General features: G+C 43.0%; 1 protein-coding gene across 1 annotated transcript in view; it reads left to right on the plus strand.

Moving 5' to 3' along the window:
* SLC28A1 (solute carrier family 28 member 1) overlaps nucleotides 1-15974 on the plus strand; it is a 105726-nt gene extending 89752 nt beyond the window's left edge. The window contains exons 14-18 of the mRNA XM_082256712.1: nucleotides 9625-9822; nucleotides 13005-13086; nucleotides 13221-13319; nucleotides 15293-15404; nucleotides 15549-15974. Of these exons, the coding sequence (XP_082112838.1) occupies nucleotides 9625-9822; nucleotides 13005-13086; nucleotides 13221-13319; nucleotides 15293-15404; nucleotides 15549-15669 (612 nt within the window). The 3' untranslated portion in view covers nucleotides 15670-15974. The remainder of the gene's footprint in view (nucleotides 1-9624; nucleotides 9823-13004; nucleotides 13087-13220; nucleotides 13320-15292; nucleotides 15405-15548) is intronic.
* Nucleotides 15975-20470: the final 4496 nt, after the last annotated feature.

Raw genomic sequence — 20470 nt, forward strand, 5'->3', positions numbered from 1 at the left:
CTAAGCTCTGGAGCAACTGCATTTGCAGAGGGCAAGTCAACCCCTTAGTGTCAACTTGTGTCTTGATTTGGCAAGTGGATAAGATTCTTTGTTGTTTTCCTGAATGACCTGTGTTGTTGACTTTTCTTGACCTTACTTGTCCCCACCTCACCTGCACTTTGCCCCCCTGACTTTGCTTTAATGCTTGAATACATGTTTGTACTTCTTTATTCATTGACCCCTGGCAATACTCCACAACTATGGTTCTGTCTCCTCTTCTGGCATTGTCGACTGGTTGCTGTTAGCTTATTAAACTTTGTAGTTCAGCATCATTATGTTCTGTCTGGAACGTTAAACCACCATGATAGCCTGCCCTTGTTGGGTTACAACCACCCAGCCTAGACTCTAAAATCTGCTGCCCAAATTTATCCAAAAAGTTGAACAGCAGTGCAGTAATGGAAATAGAGTCTCAGCTTGTATAAATACCGAACAGATTTACTTGAACATATTATATCCAAGGAAGTGAATGGACACCTGGATGATGCACAAAATACACATATTCCACAAGCAATCATGAATACATGATTGTCAACTAAAACCACATCTACATCCAGTTTTGTCATAGTGGGGATCAAATGTGATATCAGACTTAATAAATGTAAGATGTACCCGGGTGTCTGATCTAATCCTTAGATGCATTATAAGCTTTGCTGGCAGTACCTCCGAGCCCATCTAACTGAATGTGTTGGCCCTAAAGAGTCCACAATGGTGTTCTTTTAACTAATCAAACTAAGAATATTAAGTCACACTAAGCACTTACTAAAATATATGATGGCATCCCTGTGACGGTACTCACCATCACTGGGGGTGAAAGACAGATTCTTAATGGACACTGAGAAAATGCTTTGGATAACTTCAAATGGGGGAGTAATGTTTATCAACAATATCTCTCAAGAAATATGAAGATTATGAAGATTTAATCCCACTTTACACTGTGAGACCTATAGCCTGTTTCCATGACGTCTGTGACTCCTAAATAATCAAAGCAATGCTCAGATGTGTATTCCATGTACTTCAATGTAGGAGTAGAGGTGTACCGAACTGTTCGCCGGCGGACAGTTCCCGGCGAACTTAGCATGTTCGCGTTCGCCGCTGCGGGCGAACATATGCGATGTTCGGTACGCCCCCTATAATACATCATTGAGGCAAACTTTGACCCTGAACTTCACAGTTAGCAGGCACATTTCCAGCCAATCAGCATACCTCCCTCCCACACCCTCCCACCTCCTATAAATAAGCAAGGGCAGCATCCATCTTAGATCATTCTGAAGCAGTGTGTGTTAGTGAGAGCAGGGAGAGCTGCTGCTGCTGTTAATAGCTAGGGACAGTTGTCAGTGTTCCTGGTCTTGCTAGTCAGTGTTCTTGGTCCACTACTGCTGTAAGGACAGCATCCTATTCCTGACAGCACCCCAAAAAGCCCTTCTAAGGGCTGGTATTTGTGTAATTTTTTATATATATATATATATATATATATATCTAGTGTCCCCAAAAGCCCTTTAAGGGCTGGTAATTGAGGATTTTTTCTTTTTATATATATATATATATATATATATATATATATATAGTGTCCCCAAAAGCCCTTTTAAGGGCTGGTAATTGAGTTTTTTCTTTATATATATATATATATATATATATATATTTAGTGTCCCCAAAAGCCCTTTTAAGGGCTGGTAATTGAGGATTTTTTTTTTTATTTATATATATATATATATATATTTAATGTCCCCAAAAGCCCTTTTAAGGGCTGGTAATTGAGTTTTTTCTTTTTATATATATATATACAGTGGGTACGGAAAGTATTCAGACCCCCTTAAATTTTTCACTCTTTGTTATATTGCAGCCATTTGCTAAAATCATTTAGGTTCATTCTTCTTCCTCATGAATGTACACATAGCACCCCATACTGACAGGAAAACACAGAATTGTTGACATTGTTGCAGATTTATTAAAAAAGAAAAACTGAAATATCACATGGTCCTAAGTATTCAGACCCTTTGCTGTGACACTCATATATTTAACTCAGGTGCTTTCCATTTCTTCTGATCATCCTTGAGATGGTTCTACACCTTCATTTGAGTCCAGCTGTGTTTGATTATACTGATTGGACTTGATTAGGAAAGCCACACACCTGTCTATATAAGACCTTCCAGATCACAATGCATGTCAGAGAAAATGAGAATCATGAGGTCAAAGGAACTGCCTGAAGAGCTCAGAGACAAAATTGTGGCAAGGCACAGATCTGGCCAAGGTTACAAAAAGATTTCTGCTGCACTTAAGGTTCCTAAGAGCACAAATTTCTCAAATGGAAGACGTTTTGGGACGACCAGAACCCTTCCTAGAGCTGGCCGTCCGGCCAAACTGAGCTATCGGGGGAGAAGAGCCTTGGTGAGAGAGGTAAAGAAGAACCCAAAGATCACTGTGGCTGAGCTCCAGAGATGCAGTCAGGAGATGGGAGAAAGTTGTAGAAAGTCAACCATCACTGCAGCCCTCCACCAGTCGGGGCTTTATGGCAGAGTGGCCCGACGGAAGCCTCTCCTCAGTGTAAGACACATGAAAGCCCGCATGGAGTTTGCTAAAAAACACCTGAAGGACTCCAAGATGGTGAGAAATAAGATTCTCTGGTCTGATGAGACCAAAATAGAACTTTTTGGCCTTAATTCTAAGCGGTATGTGTGGAGAAAACCAGGCACTGCTCATCACCTGTCCAATACAGTCCCAACAGTGAAGCATGGTGGTGGCAGCATCATGCTGTGGGGGTGTTTTTCAGCTGCAGGGACAGGACGACTGGTTGCAATCGAGGGAAAGATGAATGCGGCCAAGTACAGGGATATCCTGAACAAAAACCTTCTCCAGAGTGCTCTGGACCTCAGACTGGGCCGAAGGTTTACCTTCCAACAAGACAATGACCCTAAGCACACAGCTAAAAATAACGAAGGAGTGGCTTCACAACAACTCCGTGACTGTTCTTGAATGGCCCAGCCAGAGCCCTGACTTAAACCCAATTGAACATCTCTGGAGAGACCTAAAAATGGCTGTCCACCAACGTTTACCATCCAACCTGACAGAACTGGAGAGGATCTGCAAGGAGGAATGGCAGAGGATCCCCAAATCCAGGTGTGAAAGACTTGTTGCATCTTTCCCAAAAAGACTCCTGGCTGTATTAGATCAAAAGGGGGCTTCTACTAAATACTGAGCAAAGGGTCTGAATACTTAGGACCATGTGATATTTCAGTTTTTCTTTTTTAATAAATCTGCAACAATGTCAACAATTCTGTGTTTTTCTGTCAGTATGGGGTGCTATGTGTACATTTATGAGGAAGAAGAATGAACCTAAATGATTTTAGCAAATGGCTGCAATATAACAAAGAGTGAAAAATTTAAGGGGGTCTGAATACTTTCCGTACCCACTGTATATCTATTGTACACTGCAGTTGCCTGCCCGCTGTGTGTGAGAGGCCACAGACCCACCACAGACTGTACTGTGTGCACACCACACTCATTTCGGGTGGCACAGGCACAGTACCTTGCATTTTAAAAAATATTTTTTTTTTCTTCTGTCATAATTGCAGTGAGTGCTGTGTCAGGTCAACAGAGTGTACTGTACTCACTGCAGTGCACTGCCCACCACTGATATATATACGGTGGCACAGCATCTTGTTGCAAATTAAAAAAAATATATATATATTTTTTATTATTGCAGTTGCCTGGGCTGCCAGTGACTGTCAGGTCCACAGAGTGTACTGTGCCCACTGTAGTGCCACTGCGTGCCCACCCACCACTGATATATATACGGTGGCACAGCAGCTTGCAAAGTAAAAATATATATATTTTTTTTATAATTGCAGTTGCCTGGGTGCCAGTGACTGTCAGGTCCACAGAGTGTACTGTGCCCACTGCAGTGCCACTGCGTGCCCACCCACCACTGATATATACGGTGGCACAGCAGCTTGCAAATTAAAAATATATATATTTTTTATAATTGCAGTTGTCTGGGCTGCCAGTGACTGTCAGGTCCACAGAGAGTGTACTGTGCCACTGCCCACCCACCACTGATATATACGGTGGCACAGCAGCTTGCAAAGTAAAAAAATATATATTTTTTTTATAATTGCAGTTGCCTGGGTGCCAGTGACTGTCAGGTCCACAGAGAGTGTACTGTGCCACTGCCCACCCACCACTGATATATACGGTCGCACAGCAGCTTGCAAATTAAAAATATATATATTTTTTTATAATTGCAGTTGCCTGGGCTGCCAGTGACTGTCAGGTCCACAGAGTGTACTGTACCCACTGCCCAACACTCCTATAGGGTGGCACAGCACCTTGCACTCATAGTACAACACATTAAAAAAAAAAAAATGACAGGCAGAGGCAGGCCACCCCGCAAGGGCTGTCGTGGTCATGGTGCTGTGATTTCCTTAGGCCCTAGAATAATGCCCAGTGTTCAGAGGCCACCACAGACCCTGAACTCAAAAAATTCTGAGGACATAGTTGACTGGCTTACACAGGACACCCAATCGTCTACAGCTTCCGCTCGGAACCTTAATGCACCATCCTCCTCCAGCTCAGCTTCGGGCACTTCTCAATTTACCACTCGCCAGCCCGCCGGCACCACCACCAACACTAGCACCACAGCCGCTTCACTTGATCCGTCAGAGGAGTTATTTTCACATCAGTTGGAAGAAATAAGTGATGCGCAACTATTAGTGCCAGAGGATGTAGATAACGGGGATATGTCTCAGTCAGGCAGCATTATACACATGGACGTACATTGTGATGATGATGATGATGATGTTGTACCTGCTGCTGCTGCCTTTGCTGAGTTGTCAAGTGAAGCGGCTGATGATGACGATGTGTCTGTGGATGTCACCTGGGTGCCTGCTCGAAGAGCAGAAGAAGAGGGGGAAAGTTCAGATGGGGAGACAGAGAGGAGGAGGAGGAGACGAGTTGGAAGCAGGGGGAGGAGGTCATCGCAAGGAGCTAGTGGCGCAGTCAGACAGCATGTAGATTCGGCACCCGGGGTCAGCCAGACAGCACGCCAATCAACGCAAGCTGTTGCCACCACCAGAATGCCGTCCTTGCAAAGCTCAGCAGTGTGGCATTTTTTTTGTGTGTCTGCCTCTGATATCAGCGTTGCCATTTGTAACCTGTGCCAAAAGAAACTGAGTCGTGGGAAGTCCAACACCCACCTAGGTATAACTGCTTTGCGAAGGCACATGATCTCACATCACAAACGCCTATGGGATCAACACATGAGTAAAAGCAGCACACAAACTGAAAGCCACCATCCTCCTCCTGGTCCAGCATCTTCAGCCACGTCAACCACTGCTGTCCTCCATGCCCCCTATCAACAACCCGCCCCTCCGCCTCTCACCTTCAGCAGTTCCTGCTCATCTGCCCACAGTCAGGTGTCTGTCAAGGAAATGTTTGAGCGTAAGAAGCCAATCTCACAGAGTCACCCCCTTGCCCGGCGTCTGACAGCTGGCTTGTCGGAACTTTTAGCCCGCCAGCTTTTACCATACAAGCTGGTGGAGTCTGAGGCCTTCAAAAAATTTGTCGCTATTGGGACACCGCAGGGGAAGGTACCCGGCCGAAATTATTTTTCACAAAAGGCAATCCCCAACCTGTACTCTATTGTGGAAAATGAAATCATGTCACGTCTGGCACACAGTGTTGGGGCAAGGGTCCATCTGACCACTGATAGCTGGTCTGCAAAGCACGGTCAGGGCAGGTATATCACTTACACTGCGCATTGGGTAAACCTGCTGGCGGCTGCCAAGCATGGAATGCGTGGCTCTGCTGCAGAGGAGTTGGTGACACCGCCACGACTTGCAGGCAGGCCTGCTGCCACCTCCTCTACTCCTCCTACTCCATCCTCTTTGCTAACCTCCTCGGCTGAGTCCTCTTCTGCTGTTGCGTCTTGCTCCACACCAACTGCACCCCCCCAGCTCCCAAGGGGCTATTCCACATGCCGGATACGACAGTGTCACGCTGTCTTGGGGTTGACTTGCCTGAAAGCAGAGAGTCACACCGGACCAGCACTACTGTCCGCCCTGAACGCACAGGTGGATCAGTGGCTGACCCCGCACCAACTGGAGATCGGCAAAGTGGTGTGTGACAACGGAAGCAATTTGTTGGCGGCATTGAATTTGGGCAAGTTGACACATGTGCCGTGCATGGCACATGTGTTGAATCTGATTGTACAACGCTTTGTGCAGAAGTACCCAGGCTTACAGGACGTCCTTAAGCAGGCCAGGAAGGTGTGTGGCCATTTCAGGCGTTCCTACACGGCCATGGCGCACTTTGCAGATATTCAGCGGCGAAACAACATGCCAGTGAGGCGCTTGATTTGCGACAGCCCGACACGTTGGAATTCAACACTGCTAATGTTCGACCGCCTGCTCCAACAAGAAAAAGCGGTCAACGAGTATCTGTATGACCGGGGTGCTAGGGCAGCCTCTGCGGAGCTGGGTATTTTTTTGCCACGTTACTGGACACTCATGCGCAATGCCTGTAGGCTCATGCGTCCTTTTGAGGAGGTGACAAACCTAGTCAGTCGCACCAAAGGCACCATCAGCGACATCATCCCATATGTTTTCTTCCTGGAGCGTGCCCTGCGAAGAGTGCTGGATCAGGCCGTAGATGAGCGTGAAGAGGAAGAGGAAGAGTTGTGGTCACCATCACCACCAGAAACAGCCTTACCATCGCTTGCTGGACCTGCGGCAACACTGGAAGAGGAGTCTGAGGAAGAGGAGTCAGAGGAGGAATGTGGCTTTGAGGAGGAGGAACACCAACCACAGCAGGCATCCCAGGGTGCTCGTTGTCACCTATCTGGTACCCGTGGTGTTGTACGTGGCTGGGGGGAAGAACACACCTTCAATGACATCAGTGAGGACGAGGAATTGGACATGAGTAGCTCGGCATCCAACCTTGTGCAAATGGGGTCTTTCATGCTGTCATGCCTGTTGAGGGACCCTCGTATAAAAAGGCTGAAGGAGAACGACCTGTACTGGGTGGCCACGCTACTAGACCCCCGGTATAAGCAGAAAGTCTCTGATATGTTACCTAATAACCGGCAGGCGCAAAGGATGCAGCAGCTACAAAATAAGTTGAAAAGTATGCCTTACACACCATATAAGGGTGATGTCACAGCACAACGGGAATCCAACAGGGGAAGAGGTGAAAGTAATCCTCCTCCTACCACCACAACCATGCCGGCAAGGACAGGACGCTTTACAGACGTCTTGTTGATGGAGGACATGCAGAGCTTTTTTAGTCCTACGCATCGCCACAGCCCTTCGGGGTCCACCCTCAGAGAACAACTCGACCGACAGGTAGCAGACTACCTTGCCTTAACTGCAGATATCGACACTCTGAGGAGCGATGAACCCCTTGACTACTGGGTGTGCAGGCTTGACCTGTGGCCTGAGCTATCCCAATTTGCCATTGAACTTCTGGCCTGCCCCGCTTCAAGTGTGCTGTCAGAAAGGACCTTCAGCGCAGCAGGAGGTATTGTCACTGAGAAGAGAAGTCACCTAGGTCAAAAAAGTCTTGATTACCTCACGTTTATTAAGATGAATGAGGCATGGATCCCGAAGGGACTGACAGTGGGGGACGCATTTGACTAAAAAAGGCCTGGTGATGACTGAGATGCCTTGGGCTAAAAATGGTCCACACGCTGCTATTTTTATTATTCTCTGCATGCCAGATGACTTACGTGACGTCTCCGCCACCAACTACGGTTCAAGCCGCAATGTTTTAGTGCACTTTCTGCCTTGAAAACCTCAATTTCTCAGGCCGCTGCTAAAGCAGCGGCTGCAAAAATACCTACTTTTTCATGCATGTGTACATGCCTAATTTTTCTGGCCTCTGGTGCTACACTGTGGCTGCAAAAAAACAAAAAACAAAAAAAAAGGCACATACATGTGTCAATTCCCCTTTGTGATCGTTACCTTGTCGTGGTGAAGGGGCTTGCGTATCACAATGAAGCGATCACCTCTAGGAGTGTGTTGGCACACCCCAGATGATAAGGTCGTTGCTTCATTGTGAACAGACCAAAAGCGATCCGCGGGATGATTTTTCATAGAAAAAACATTCATTTTCTTTCATTCTTTCTGCGGAGCTGGGTATTTTTTGGCCGCGTTACTGAATGCTCATGAACAATGGCTGTAGGCTCATGCGTCCTTTTGCGGAGGTGACAAACCTGGTGGTCAGTCGAACCCAAGGCAACATCATCGACCTCATCCCATATGCGTTTTTTCTGGAGCGTGCCCTGCGAAGAGTACTGGATCAGGCTGTAGATGAGCATGAAGAGGAAGAGTTGTGGTCCCCATCACCACCAGAAGCAGCCTTGTCGTTGTCAATTGCTGGACCTGTGGCAACGCAGAGAGAGGAGTCTGAAGAAGAGAAGTCAGAGGAGGAAGGTGGCTTTGAGGAGGTGGAATACCAGCCACAGCAGGCGTCCCAGGGGGCTTGTTGTCACCTTTCGGGGACCCTTGGTGTTGTACGTGGCTGGGTGGAGGAAGAGACCTTCAATGATGTCAGTGAGGACAAGGAACGGGACATGGCTAGCTTGGTATCCAACCTTGTGCAAATGGGGAGTTTGCGGTTGTGCAAATGGACTGACTGACTGACTGTTAAACGGGGAGTTTGGTCTGTCAGAGTTTGGTCTGTCACTGTGAAGCGGGCGTAACCCTTACACTACTTGACCGATACAACATCATACCTGATCGTATTCACACACTGGATGTTTTAAAGCACGTTATTCCAAACAATTTAGGAATGTTAGGTGATTTATGCCCTTTATGGATCAAAACCCGACTCTGCGTCAACTACGTAATTTTCCATGGGAGTTTTGCCATGGATCCCCCTCCGGCATGCCACAGTCCAGGTGTTAGTCCCCTTGAAACAACTTTTCCATCACTATTGTGGCCAGAAAGAGTCCCTGTGTGTTTTAAAATTCGCCTGCCTATTGAAGTCTATGGCGGTTCGCCCGGTTCGCCGGTTCGCGAACATTTGCCGATGTTCGCCGTTCGCGAACGGTGAAATTTAGGTTCGCAACATCAATATGTAGGAGATGGACAGACTGTCACTGGCAGGCTCTCCTTATTTTCTGTCTATTGAGATGTAATGTGGATTGTGTTAAGTCTGTCTGTTTCATTGTTAAATGTCAATGACCTTACATTGTTTCTGTCCAAATGGCTAGATAATTAGTTCAGGTTAATTCTATTTTTTTATACAATTTCATCTACATATGATAATGTAATCAGGCAACCCCTGACCTGTGTGTGGTAATCTGATCAGGAGGGGGGGGGGGGAGGGGTCCATGCTGTATATAAATTCTGTGTGACTCTTCAATAAAAAGATTCCAGTACAAGCTAAGTTGTTGGCTAGCTTTTTATGTAGGGTGGCTGGGAAAATCTGGTATATATGCTCAAGACTGTAGGAAGCCATATACTGACGGAAGTCCACAAGCACAGTATGGGTCGTGGTTCCGTTACAACCCCTAAATATTTTTGTTGATTGTTGACTTTTTGTTGATTTTTGTTTGTTGAGATTTACTTAACAAACGTGTATCTTTCCCAGCTGATTCTATCCTACATTTTCATGCCTGTGGCCTTCATGATGGGAGTACGGTGGGATGAGGCTGCCCTAGTTGGTGAGATGCTAGGAAAAAAGATCATTCTGAATGAGTTTGTGGCTTATCAACAACTGTCTGAATTCAAAGCTAAACGGCTTGTAGGTGATGATGAATGGTTAGATGGATCCAGGCAATGGTTAACGGTAAGTATAGCAACTGTGGTGAAACCATATTTTAAAAATATATGTAAACCTGCTAAATAAAAGGAACTAAAAATAGACAAAAAATAATCTTTATAAATAGAGAAATGTGAAGATGTGTGAAAAGGTTGTTAAAAATTTTGCTTTTATAAATAGGTTTGTTAGAAACTGATTTATACTAGGGAAACAGATATCCGCTCTCCATTATATACTGCAGTAAGGCTTCATTTACACAGATGAACAGGCACAGACAGCAAAAAAGAGACGCTAATGTTGGGAGATGGCGTCTAATTCTTGGAGCGTCCTGGAACCTGAGTGTTCAGGTGATCACTTCTGTGGGAGTTTTTGTAGCAGTTTTTGGGGATGTCTGCTTTTCCTATTTTTATTATTATAACTAATATTATACAGGATTTATATAGCGCCAACGGTATTAAAACATGCAGGCAAACAGAACAGTTACAATAAAATTAAATACAGGAGGAATCACAGGACTCTGCTTGTTAGAGCTTACAATCTGAAAGGGAGGGTCAAGTGATACAAAAGGTAATTATAATTGTGAGGGATGAGCTGATGGAGAAAGTGGAAATACAGTTGTTAGATAGAGTTGGTATAGGCTTCTCTGAAGAGAGGGATCACCTAAAAGTGGACAGAGTAGGAGACAGCCAGACAGATTAGTGCAAGGAGTTCTATAGGATGGGAGAGGCTCAGGAAAAGTCCTGGACGCGAGTATGGGAGGAGGTGACAAGGGAACTAGAGAGCAGGAGGTCTTGGGTAGAAACAAGAAAACAATTTAGTTGGTATTTTGAGAGTAGCTTAGTGATGTAGCTGGGGGCCGAATTGTGGATGGCTTTATAAGTTATTTTTAGTATTTTTTTTTTTATTCGTTGGGTGAGTTGAAGCCAGTGAAGAGATTGGCAGAGAGGTGTAGCAGACACTGAATGGCTGGTAAGGTGGGCGAGTCTGGCAAGGCATTAAAACTAACGATACTGTGAAAACTGCAAAGCATTTTTTACCCCTTGCCACCACCTGCTAGCAGTCCTTAATTTCGGGAAAGGAGGCAGGCTTTCCGATCATGTGACTGCTGTAATTGGCTGCCATGGTGATCACATGATTAGAAACTTCTTATCATAAACAATGACGGAGAGCTGTCCATGACAGCTTGGTCACTGTGCTGGGAGTGCACAGTGAGCATGCTTTCAGCACAGAAGAGATTCCCCATGGACGCAAATGTGCAGCAGCTCAGCTTTAAGGCCCACATGATTTCCTGCTGCAGATATGCCTATGACCGTCCGAAACTGGACAATACATTGGAGCCCCTGTATAGCACAGTGTGTTTTAATGAGAAGTTGAATCTAGCCTTTAAATGCGGGGGACTATAAGCATTTTGGTACTTAACATTATACTAACATTTTATCCCAAATAAAGGAGCCCAAAACATTTTCTATATTGAGCTAAAAAGCTACAATGGATATAAAAAGTTTACACTCCTGTTAAAATGTCAGGTTTCTGTGATGTAAAAACTAAGACAAAGATAAATAATTTCAGAACTTTTTCCACATTTAATGTGACCTATAAACTGTACAACTCAATTGAAAAACAAACTGAAATCTTTTAGGGGGGGGGGGGGGGGGGCGGAGTAAGAATGAAAAACTAAAATAATGTGGTTGCAAAAGTGTGCACACCCTCTTATAACTGGGGATGTATCTGTGTTCAGAATTAAGCAATTACATTTAAACGCAAAGGTAAATAGGAGTCAGTAGTACACACCTGCCATCATTTAAAGTGCCTCTGAATAACCCCAAGTAAAGTTCAGCTGTTCTAGTAGGTCTTTCTTGACATTTTCTTAGTCGCATCTTACAGCAAAAGCCATGGTCTGCAGAGAGCTTCCAAAGCATCAGAGGATCTCATTGTTAAAAGGTATCAGTCAAGAGAAGGGTACAAAAGAATTTCCAAGGCATTAGATATACCATGGAACACAGTGAAGACAGTCATCGTCAAGTGGAGAAAATATGGCACAACAGTGACATTACTAAGAACTGGACATCCCTGCAAAATTGAGGAAAAGACGAGAAGAAAACTGGTCATGGAGGCTGCCAAGAGGCCTACAGAAACATTAAAGGAGCTGCAAAAAGTTCTGGCAAGTACTGCCTGTGTGGTACATTGACAACAATCTCCTGTACTCTTCATAGGTCTGAGCTATGGCATAGGGTAGCAAGATGGAAGCCTTTTCTTACAAAGAAAAACATCCAAGCTCGGCTAAATTTTGCAAAATCACAACTGAAGTCTCCCAAAATCATGTGGGAAAATGTGTTATGGTCTGATGAAACCAAGGTTGAAATTTTTGGCCATAATTCCAAAAGATATGTTTGGCGCAAAAACTACACCACATCACCAAAAGAACACCAAACCCACAGTAAAGCATGGTGGTGGCAGTATCATGCTTTGGGGCTGTTTTTTTCAGCTGGAACAGAGGCCCTAGTCAAGGTAGAGAGGATTATGAACAGTTCCAAATACCAGTCAATATTGGCACAAAGCCTTCAGGTTTCTGCTAGAAAGCTGAACATGAAGAGGAACTTCATCTTTCAGCATGACAACGACCCAAAGCATACATCCAAATCAACAAAGGAATGGCTTCACCAGAAGAAGATTGAAGTTTTGGAATGGCCCAGCCAGGACCTGAATTCGAAGTACAATTTATAGGTCACATTAAAGGTGGAAAAAAGTTTTGAAATTATTTATTTTTGTCTCATTTTTTTACATCACAGAAAACTGACATTTTATTTGGAGTGTGTAGGCTTTTTATATTCACTGTATGTACAGCGAAAAGAAGTACATCATTTAACAGCTGGAAAACAGCTGAGGATGAAAAGACAAAGTGAAAAAAAACCCAGTCTGATATGTCTGCTCTATATGATTTGAGCCCCATCACACATAGTTGTGGCATCACTATGACATTGTAATCTACATGTTTATCCTAAGTGAGTGACTACAAAAGAACTGATTCAAAAGACAGTCAGTCAATTAACATCTTTATAAAGAAGTAATCAATGACAGACCCCATTTTTTTCTTTCGTTGGGTTTTCTCTAAATATATAATAAAACAGTTGTTTTTTTAACTTGTATTTATTAATAATGGCATAAACTTTTTGCTAGGAACATGTACTAAAACTATTTTTGTTTTACAGGAGAGAGCGGAGGTCATCACTACCTTTGCCTTATGTGGATTTGCCAATATTAGCTCCATTGGCATCATGCTAGGAGGATTATGTAAGGTCCTATTTTTGTAAAAGTCATGCTGAATGATTATCCCCAAGATTTACTTTTTGATTTGCAAAAACTTTTTAAAGCAGAAGTACCTTAGCATGCCATCAAAATAATTATATATTTTTTGCATCTAACAGCTACCATGGCACCTCAACGGAAAAGCGATCTATCCAAGGTTGTGGTGAGAGCTCTGATGACTGGAGCTTGTGTCTCATTTGTCAATGCTTGTATTGCAGGTAGGTTAAGTGTGTGTTCTGATGACGGTGGAAGGTTTTGTGTGATATAGGAAGAATTTGAGAGGGAGACTACTTTATTTTTCATTCGTTTCAGATGGAGTGGGAAAGATTTGAACTTTCTGTTTTTAGGTTTAGCTTTTTATTCCTGTCACTAAGACACCCATACAATAAATAGGGGGTGCGGGTGTCCAAAAAGTAGGAAGGCACACGCACAACAATAAAAATAAAAAAAAGTGAGAAATTCCAACCTTACTAAAAATATGTTTTTATTCTTTTTTCTATCTTTCTCTATGAATTCCTGCCCTGACAGGTAGTACTGGTAAATCTAAATAAGGAAACCAGTAGCATTGAAAAACTGTCAGGGGCTCTTAACCTATATAATCTTTATTAAAAATGAATTAAATAGTTTTAGGAGACTGGGCTAATAAGCATTTAGAGATTCAAACATATGGTGTATTATATACTGCTTTGACAGAGCTGGGAAGTTGAAAATGTAGATAATAATTTACTTCTTTGCATTTATTATTAGTGCTGCATGTCAGATTTAGGGATTTCCATCAATAATACTAGAATACATTATTTGCATTTGGTTACTTTATATGTTTCTTGTTCTATAGCTGGCAAATGGGATTAATAGTTAACACTGATTAGGCCTGGGGAAAATGAAGCTAGCTGGCCAGGAACTACAGATCTACAGATCTGCCACCTAGAACACATTTCCGGCATACAGGGTAACATTTTTGCCAAGGCCCCATTTTGCTAGAAAAGAAGTCAGGTGGTTATTGGCTTGCTAATGTTCTCCGGAAAAATATTTTGTTTAAAAGATTGATGTTATTGCATTTACCGTAGTAATTTATCTGCGCACTTTATGAGACACTTACAATATGGAACCGTAGGCGGCATATTTAAGGTAAATAAAACATACTTGCATAGAATTACTTTATTAAAAACAACCATCACCAATAGTTGGATAAAAAAGGCCAGGGCCTGGTTTAATGTTTTTTTTTTAAATCCATCTAATTCACAATAATAACTTTTCTTCACACCAATAGCTTTAATATTTAAAATTAAATAACAAATGTAGGTTAGCCACTTAGACTCAAGCTGACCAATAAAATATTTTAACCTCTTCTTATATGCCCCCTTTGATCTAATCTTATTCAAAGGGGCCCACCACATAAACCTTGGACGCAATGGGGGGGGGGGGATTTAGGAGATGAACCTCTTCTTTCGACTGGCAACAAAACCCCTAAGGGCCCTAAGACCCTTCTGGAATTACATAGTTACATAGTAAGAGAGGTTGAAAAAAGACATCAGTCCATCCAGTTCAACCTATGATGTGTGTGTGTGTTTGCTTTTAACCGTACATTGTATACCCCTGTATGTTGTGGTCTCTATGGTGCCCATCTAATCGTTTTTTGAAACTATCAATGCTCCCTGCTGATACGACTGCTTGTGGAAGAGAATTCCACATCCTTACCGCTCTTACAGTGAAGAACCCCTTACGCACTTTAAGGTTAAACCGCCTTTCCTCTAGCTTTAGTGAGTGGCCACGTGTCTTATTGTATCTCCTTTCTCTGAATAGTTTGCTCCTTATGCTAGGGTCGCCAGAACAGTATTTGTACATTGATATCTGGGAGGTCATCTAATCTTGACTGACCTATCCCGAACCAACCTACTGACCTTCCAGAACATTCCTGGACATGTGACCTTAATTGGCCTATCACAATAAGCCCCATTGGGGCTTATTATGACGCCGCTACGTTCCCATGGGCAAAAGGGGGCCTATAAAAGGCTACCCCTTTTTCCTGACATTCCTGGGACAATTAGACTTTTTTTCATTTGAGCACCTGACCCTGAAGCATTCACTCCATGGGTTTAAGCTTTGAAGTTAGATTCTTAACAAAAATTACTTTCACTCCTATTTTAATGTTTTCACAATAGCGAAAAAATAAACCCATTTTTTTCTCCAGGAATTTTATTTACTGAAAGAAATGTAAACTGTGTGAACTTCTTTGGCACCACTGAGGCTTTCCAAAATAGAACGTATAACCTCTATTTCTGCTGTAAAGATATTTATACAGGGTAAGTGTGCCTACTATCTAAAATGGATATTACAGTGATGAATACATTCTTTATCAGGCATAAGACAATCATTATGAATTAACATTGTCTTTTTTTTTGTTGAACTTTTTAATGTTGATTTCTTTCTTTCTATTCTTAATGCAGGTCTACAAATGAAAACGGAACACTATCGTTTACAGATGAATGGGCAAATTTAAACATTTCTGATTTGGCAGTGAGACAATGTTGTGGGTTTTACAACAATACGCTGTGCAGTGGTTTATAAACAGATGCAGCTTTTTACACTGAAATGCAGACTTTTTTCCATTGATGGACAAACATTCTTCAAGATTTGTGATTGGGAATTACCAGCTTGGAGGACTGAAGTCTGTGAAAAGCGATGAAGATTAATTCTACCAGTCCCTCAAAAAACATGCGCTGCAAACAGTACTTCACCTGGATATGTATAAAACAACATTCCACCTCTGTGTATTTATGTTCTATGTATATGTATACATTTTAGACTTCTTGGATGTGTTAGGGGCAGTAGCGTACCAAGCACATCCCCCCAAAAAAGAACTGGTTTAAAGAAATAAAAAAATAAAATAAAATAAAGTGCACCGTGGCAAATAGTGGGTGTAGTCAAATTGCTATAACAGTTGGGGGGGGGGGGGGCTTAAAGGGGCATAGGTAAATAACACCTAAGACTCCCCCTATACTCAGCATACAGATGACACATTTTTCTTGCCCACAAAATATGCTTTCATGCCAATAAGCATGTAAACAACAAACAGACCTCAGCACATTAATTTTCAGAAAATGAAATGTTTCCATTACATATGCTTTTCTACACACAGCCTACCCTACAGAAGAATGGAATGTTCTTACAGCGCAGTAGTCAGGAGCATGAAATGTAAAATATATTGAATTTATCAAAACTGGAGCAGACAGAATCTGGAGCAGCTGTGAATGGCAACCAACCAGCTTCTATATTCAGCTTGTTCAGTTAGGCTTTGAAAACAAATGCTATTAGCTGATACGTTACTATGCACAGCAGCCTCAAATTCTGCCTGTTTTCATAAATTCCTCTCAGTGTCTTTAAAGCAGGGGTCAGGGGTACATAACAAACAGGCCATTTTACAGATTACAGCCAAAATGACCCCCTCTTCCCAGTACAGATCACCCTTCCCCCAGTTCATATCCTTCACAGTGCAGATCTCTCCAAACATCCCTAAAGACCCCCTCCAACACAGATTGACCCCCAAAACACAGAACCCTAAGTACAGACCCCCTCCTAGCACAGACTGACCCATACCAACACAGTCCCCTCATCACAGACCAACTTCCCCAGCGCAGACCCATAACTTTAGCACAGACCCCTCAGTACAGATGGACCCCCCATGCACAAACCTCTTAGTAAAGACTCCCCCTTCCCCCAGAATATAGACACCCCCCGCCAGCACAAACACTTCAGTAGAAATATTGCCTCAATGCAAACCCTATAGCACAGACCAAGCCCCCCCCCCCCCAGCACAGATCAACTCACAGCACAGACCCACTGAATTGGAACCCAGTCCCCCAGCATGGACCCCTTAGCACAGAATAAGGACCGACCATCTCCAGAACGGACTAACCCCCCCCCAGCACAGACCTCTTAGTACAGATGGACCTCTGCCCCCCAGCATTTATCCTTTATTACAGATGGACCCCCTGCCCCCTAGCATAGACCCCTGAGCCCAGATGGACCCCGCCTCCCAGCATAGAACCCTGAATACAGAATACCGACTGACCCTTTCCAGTACAGACTAACCCAGCCAGCACAGATCCCTCAGTACAGATGGACCCCCGCACCACCAGCATAGAGCCTGCAGTACAGATGGACCCCCTGTCCCCAGCACAAACAATTCAGTGCAGACCCACAAGCACAATCTCGTTAGTACAGCTCCTCCAACACAAATCCCTCAGTAAAGCCCCCCTCAGCCCAGACCAACCTCCACAGCACAAACCCATCAGAACAGATCAACCCCTTCCAGCCTAGGGTTGACCCTCCAGCACAGACCCCTCTGTACAGACTAACCCCTCAGAACCGCTCTCCTCCTCCCTAAACTTAATAAAATCCACAGAGCTCACAGTGAGGTGAAGTCTAGAGCAAGGAAGGTAAAAGATGGATAGAGACGGGAGAAGATTTCCCTTTATTTTAAGCTCTTTGCTGTAAATTAGGCAGCAGATGGGAACTCGCAGGTTGTGCTATAGCTTCCTGACATTTTTCTTTTGTATTGCACAGTGCTATGGCAGATCTCTATGAAACAACAAAAATATAATGTCAGATAGCCGCAGCGCTCTTGATGAGTCTGCACCCGGTGAGGACAGCACCCCCTACACCCCCCCCCCTTAGGACACCACTGATTAGGGGCATCAGTGGACATTTCACATTTGTATGAATGGCTTATGTTTCCATCAGTTTGCACTCGTTTTATACAGTAAAACAATGGGTCACCAGTATTGATTGTGGGCTTCCTGCGGCTGCATTACTGGTGTACCATCATACCTGTGAACCAGGGCTGGACAAAGTCTACAAGGAACCCTTCTGCAGAAATTATGTTTGCCCTCCCCTACTAAAATATAATGACCATTATTTTCCGTGATGAGGGCCAATGATAAGGCCTCATGCACTTTCCTTCACCGGAAGCCAGAGGTGCCAATACAAGTAAACCACTGTACGTGGCTATACTATACCACTACACAAATGACAAATAATTATTTTATTTGTACAAGCATCACTTCTGCATTTATGCTTACACACGCAGACGTGTATCTCCCCAAATGTGCCATCTTTTGTGTTTGGGGAATAATGACATAAACACCCAGCCACGTACAGCAAGTCACTTGCATTGGAGCTAATAAACATCTGTGCATGAGGCCTAACATTCAGTAACACATGCATTATATCAATTAATGGTGAGATAAAATAATAATATTTGAGAAAATACTCATTCAATGCAAAAAAAAAAAAAAAATCCATACTAGTATGATATTTAGGTTTGTGAATTGTACTTTCTTAATGAGATTTTACAGAATACAGTAGCACATTATATCAACCTTCAAATACATACAGTATATTGCAAGAACCTATTATACTACCCAAAACCATATTGTAGTTTAAGAGCAATTTATATTAAAGTACTGTATATCTAAATCCAAATACAAAAATTTAATATATTGCAACTTTCCAGTCCTTAGATGTGAAGGCTACTTTTTTTTCATGCTTAGTACATTCTCTTCAAATATGAAAGTACCCACCATAGTAACCTTTTGTGTACCAAAGTGAAATCTCAAACAATGGTAACATACTTTTCAGAATGAAAATAGAATATTTTAGGGAACCAGAATTGAATGAAATAGAATATTTCATGCTTGCTGTTAGGTTTAGATATGTACTAACAACATTTTTCAACCACTGCCATTCCCTTCTAATGTGAGGCCCATTCATATTTAGCCACCATCGCACCCCTTCCTGTGACCTACAGTACACTTCCAACTATGTTATAGAGATAGGGAGAAGGGGATGTTTTCTGTAGTTCTAACACACTTCCAATGCTAGAATGACATTACTGCTCCTCCATAAGTACAGTACAGGGAGTGAGCAATGTCACCCTAGCACAGGAAGTATGTTATTGGCAGGATCAACAGGTACAAATAATGGGAAAAAACAAATAGGCATGGTGGAGCAAGTAACAGGGCATAGGAAATAGATGAATGTCCACAAGGCAGTCTTAAAGACTACCTTTATTGTCCATGTTGTATGTGGTAAACAGTCTTTTGTTTAGGGCCAGCCTGGAGGGGAGTGGAAGGAGTCTCCAAACATGTGAAAAAAAAACAAAGAAAAGACAGGCACCTCTGGGTTAGGACTGTGAAAGTTAAATTGTTACAAAGTATATTAAAAACATTAAAGTAAGTGGGTACAGGTGTAGGGGTGGTCCAGTGTCTGGGGTCTGCATGGGGACACTTCTGTGGTCCGCTGTGGTCGCTTCCCCTGTGTTCCTGTCCAGCAGGAAATTATGTTATCGTGAAAGGACGAGTCCGAGGGCTGGACCGCAAGATGAGCCGCATCATCTGCCATCTGGAATTCCCCAGCGTGCTTGCGACGCGTTTTGGAGCATGCGTACTACGGTGGAATACCAGCGCATGCTCCTTTTTCAAAAGCTGATAAAAGAAAATCAATTTAGGTACCTCATCTAAGGATTGTCAAATTGCAATATAGAATATGTCATGCTTGCTGTTAGGTTTAGATATGTACTAACAACATTTTTCAACCACTGCCATTCCTTTCTAATGTGAGGCCGATTCATATTTTGCCACCATCGCACCCCTTCCCGAGTTACCGGCTTACCGGCATACTGGCTTTCAGCATAAAATTCTCTGTAACAAGAGGTAATTACATAGAACAGCTAAGTAAAAGGTTTTGCAACAAGAGGCCTTACCCCCAATGTAACAGAGACATTAACACTGCCCCCAATTGATGATCAGTATTAATTCATCATATACATTGGATGTCACTTGCCATACCTCTTTACATTGGTGGTATGGTCAGTATAAATTCCCCCTTTATGGCGGTGATCTGATTAAATTACCTTGTTTTATTAGTGGTTGGGGTAAAACAATTTTTCTATGGTTTTAACAACTCAGCCCCATTTAATGAAGGTATTTTATATAATGTACAATGGGGTTTATATACTAAAGCTGGAGAGTGGAAAATCAGACTTACTTCTGCATAGGAACCAATCAGCTTCCAAGTTCTATTACCAAAGCTTAATCAAGGTTAGAAAATGATTGGTTTCAATGCAGAAGTGAGCCTGATTTTGCACTCTCCAGCTTTAGTAAATGAATCGTAATGTTCTTCCATACATTCAGTAGACCATCTTATATAGCAAAATATTTGTGTAGGTTGAGAAATTGTCATAATAAAATACCGGTTTGAACTGGCCTTAAGCAGGTTAAGAGGGCCCAGTCACATCTAGTAAGAGAAAGGGGATTTTTAGGGGTGTGGACAGTGAAAAGGCGAGCATTAGTAACCAAACAGGTATATA

The sequence above is a fragment of the Pelophylax lessonae genome (assembly GCF_965119305.1).
Source record: "Pelophylax lessonae genome assembly, chromosome: 4".
Taxonomy (NCBI): Eukaryota; Metazoa; Chordata; class Amphibia; order Anura; family Ranidae; genus Pelophylax; species Pelophylax lessonae.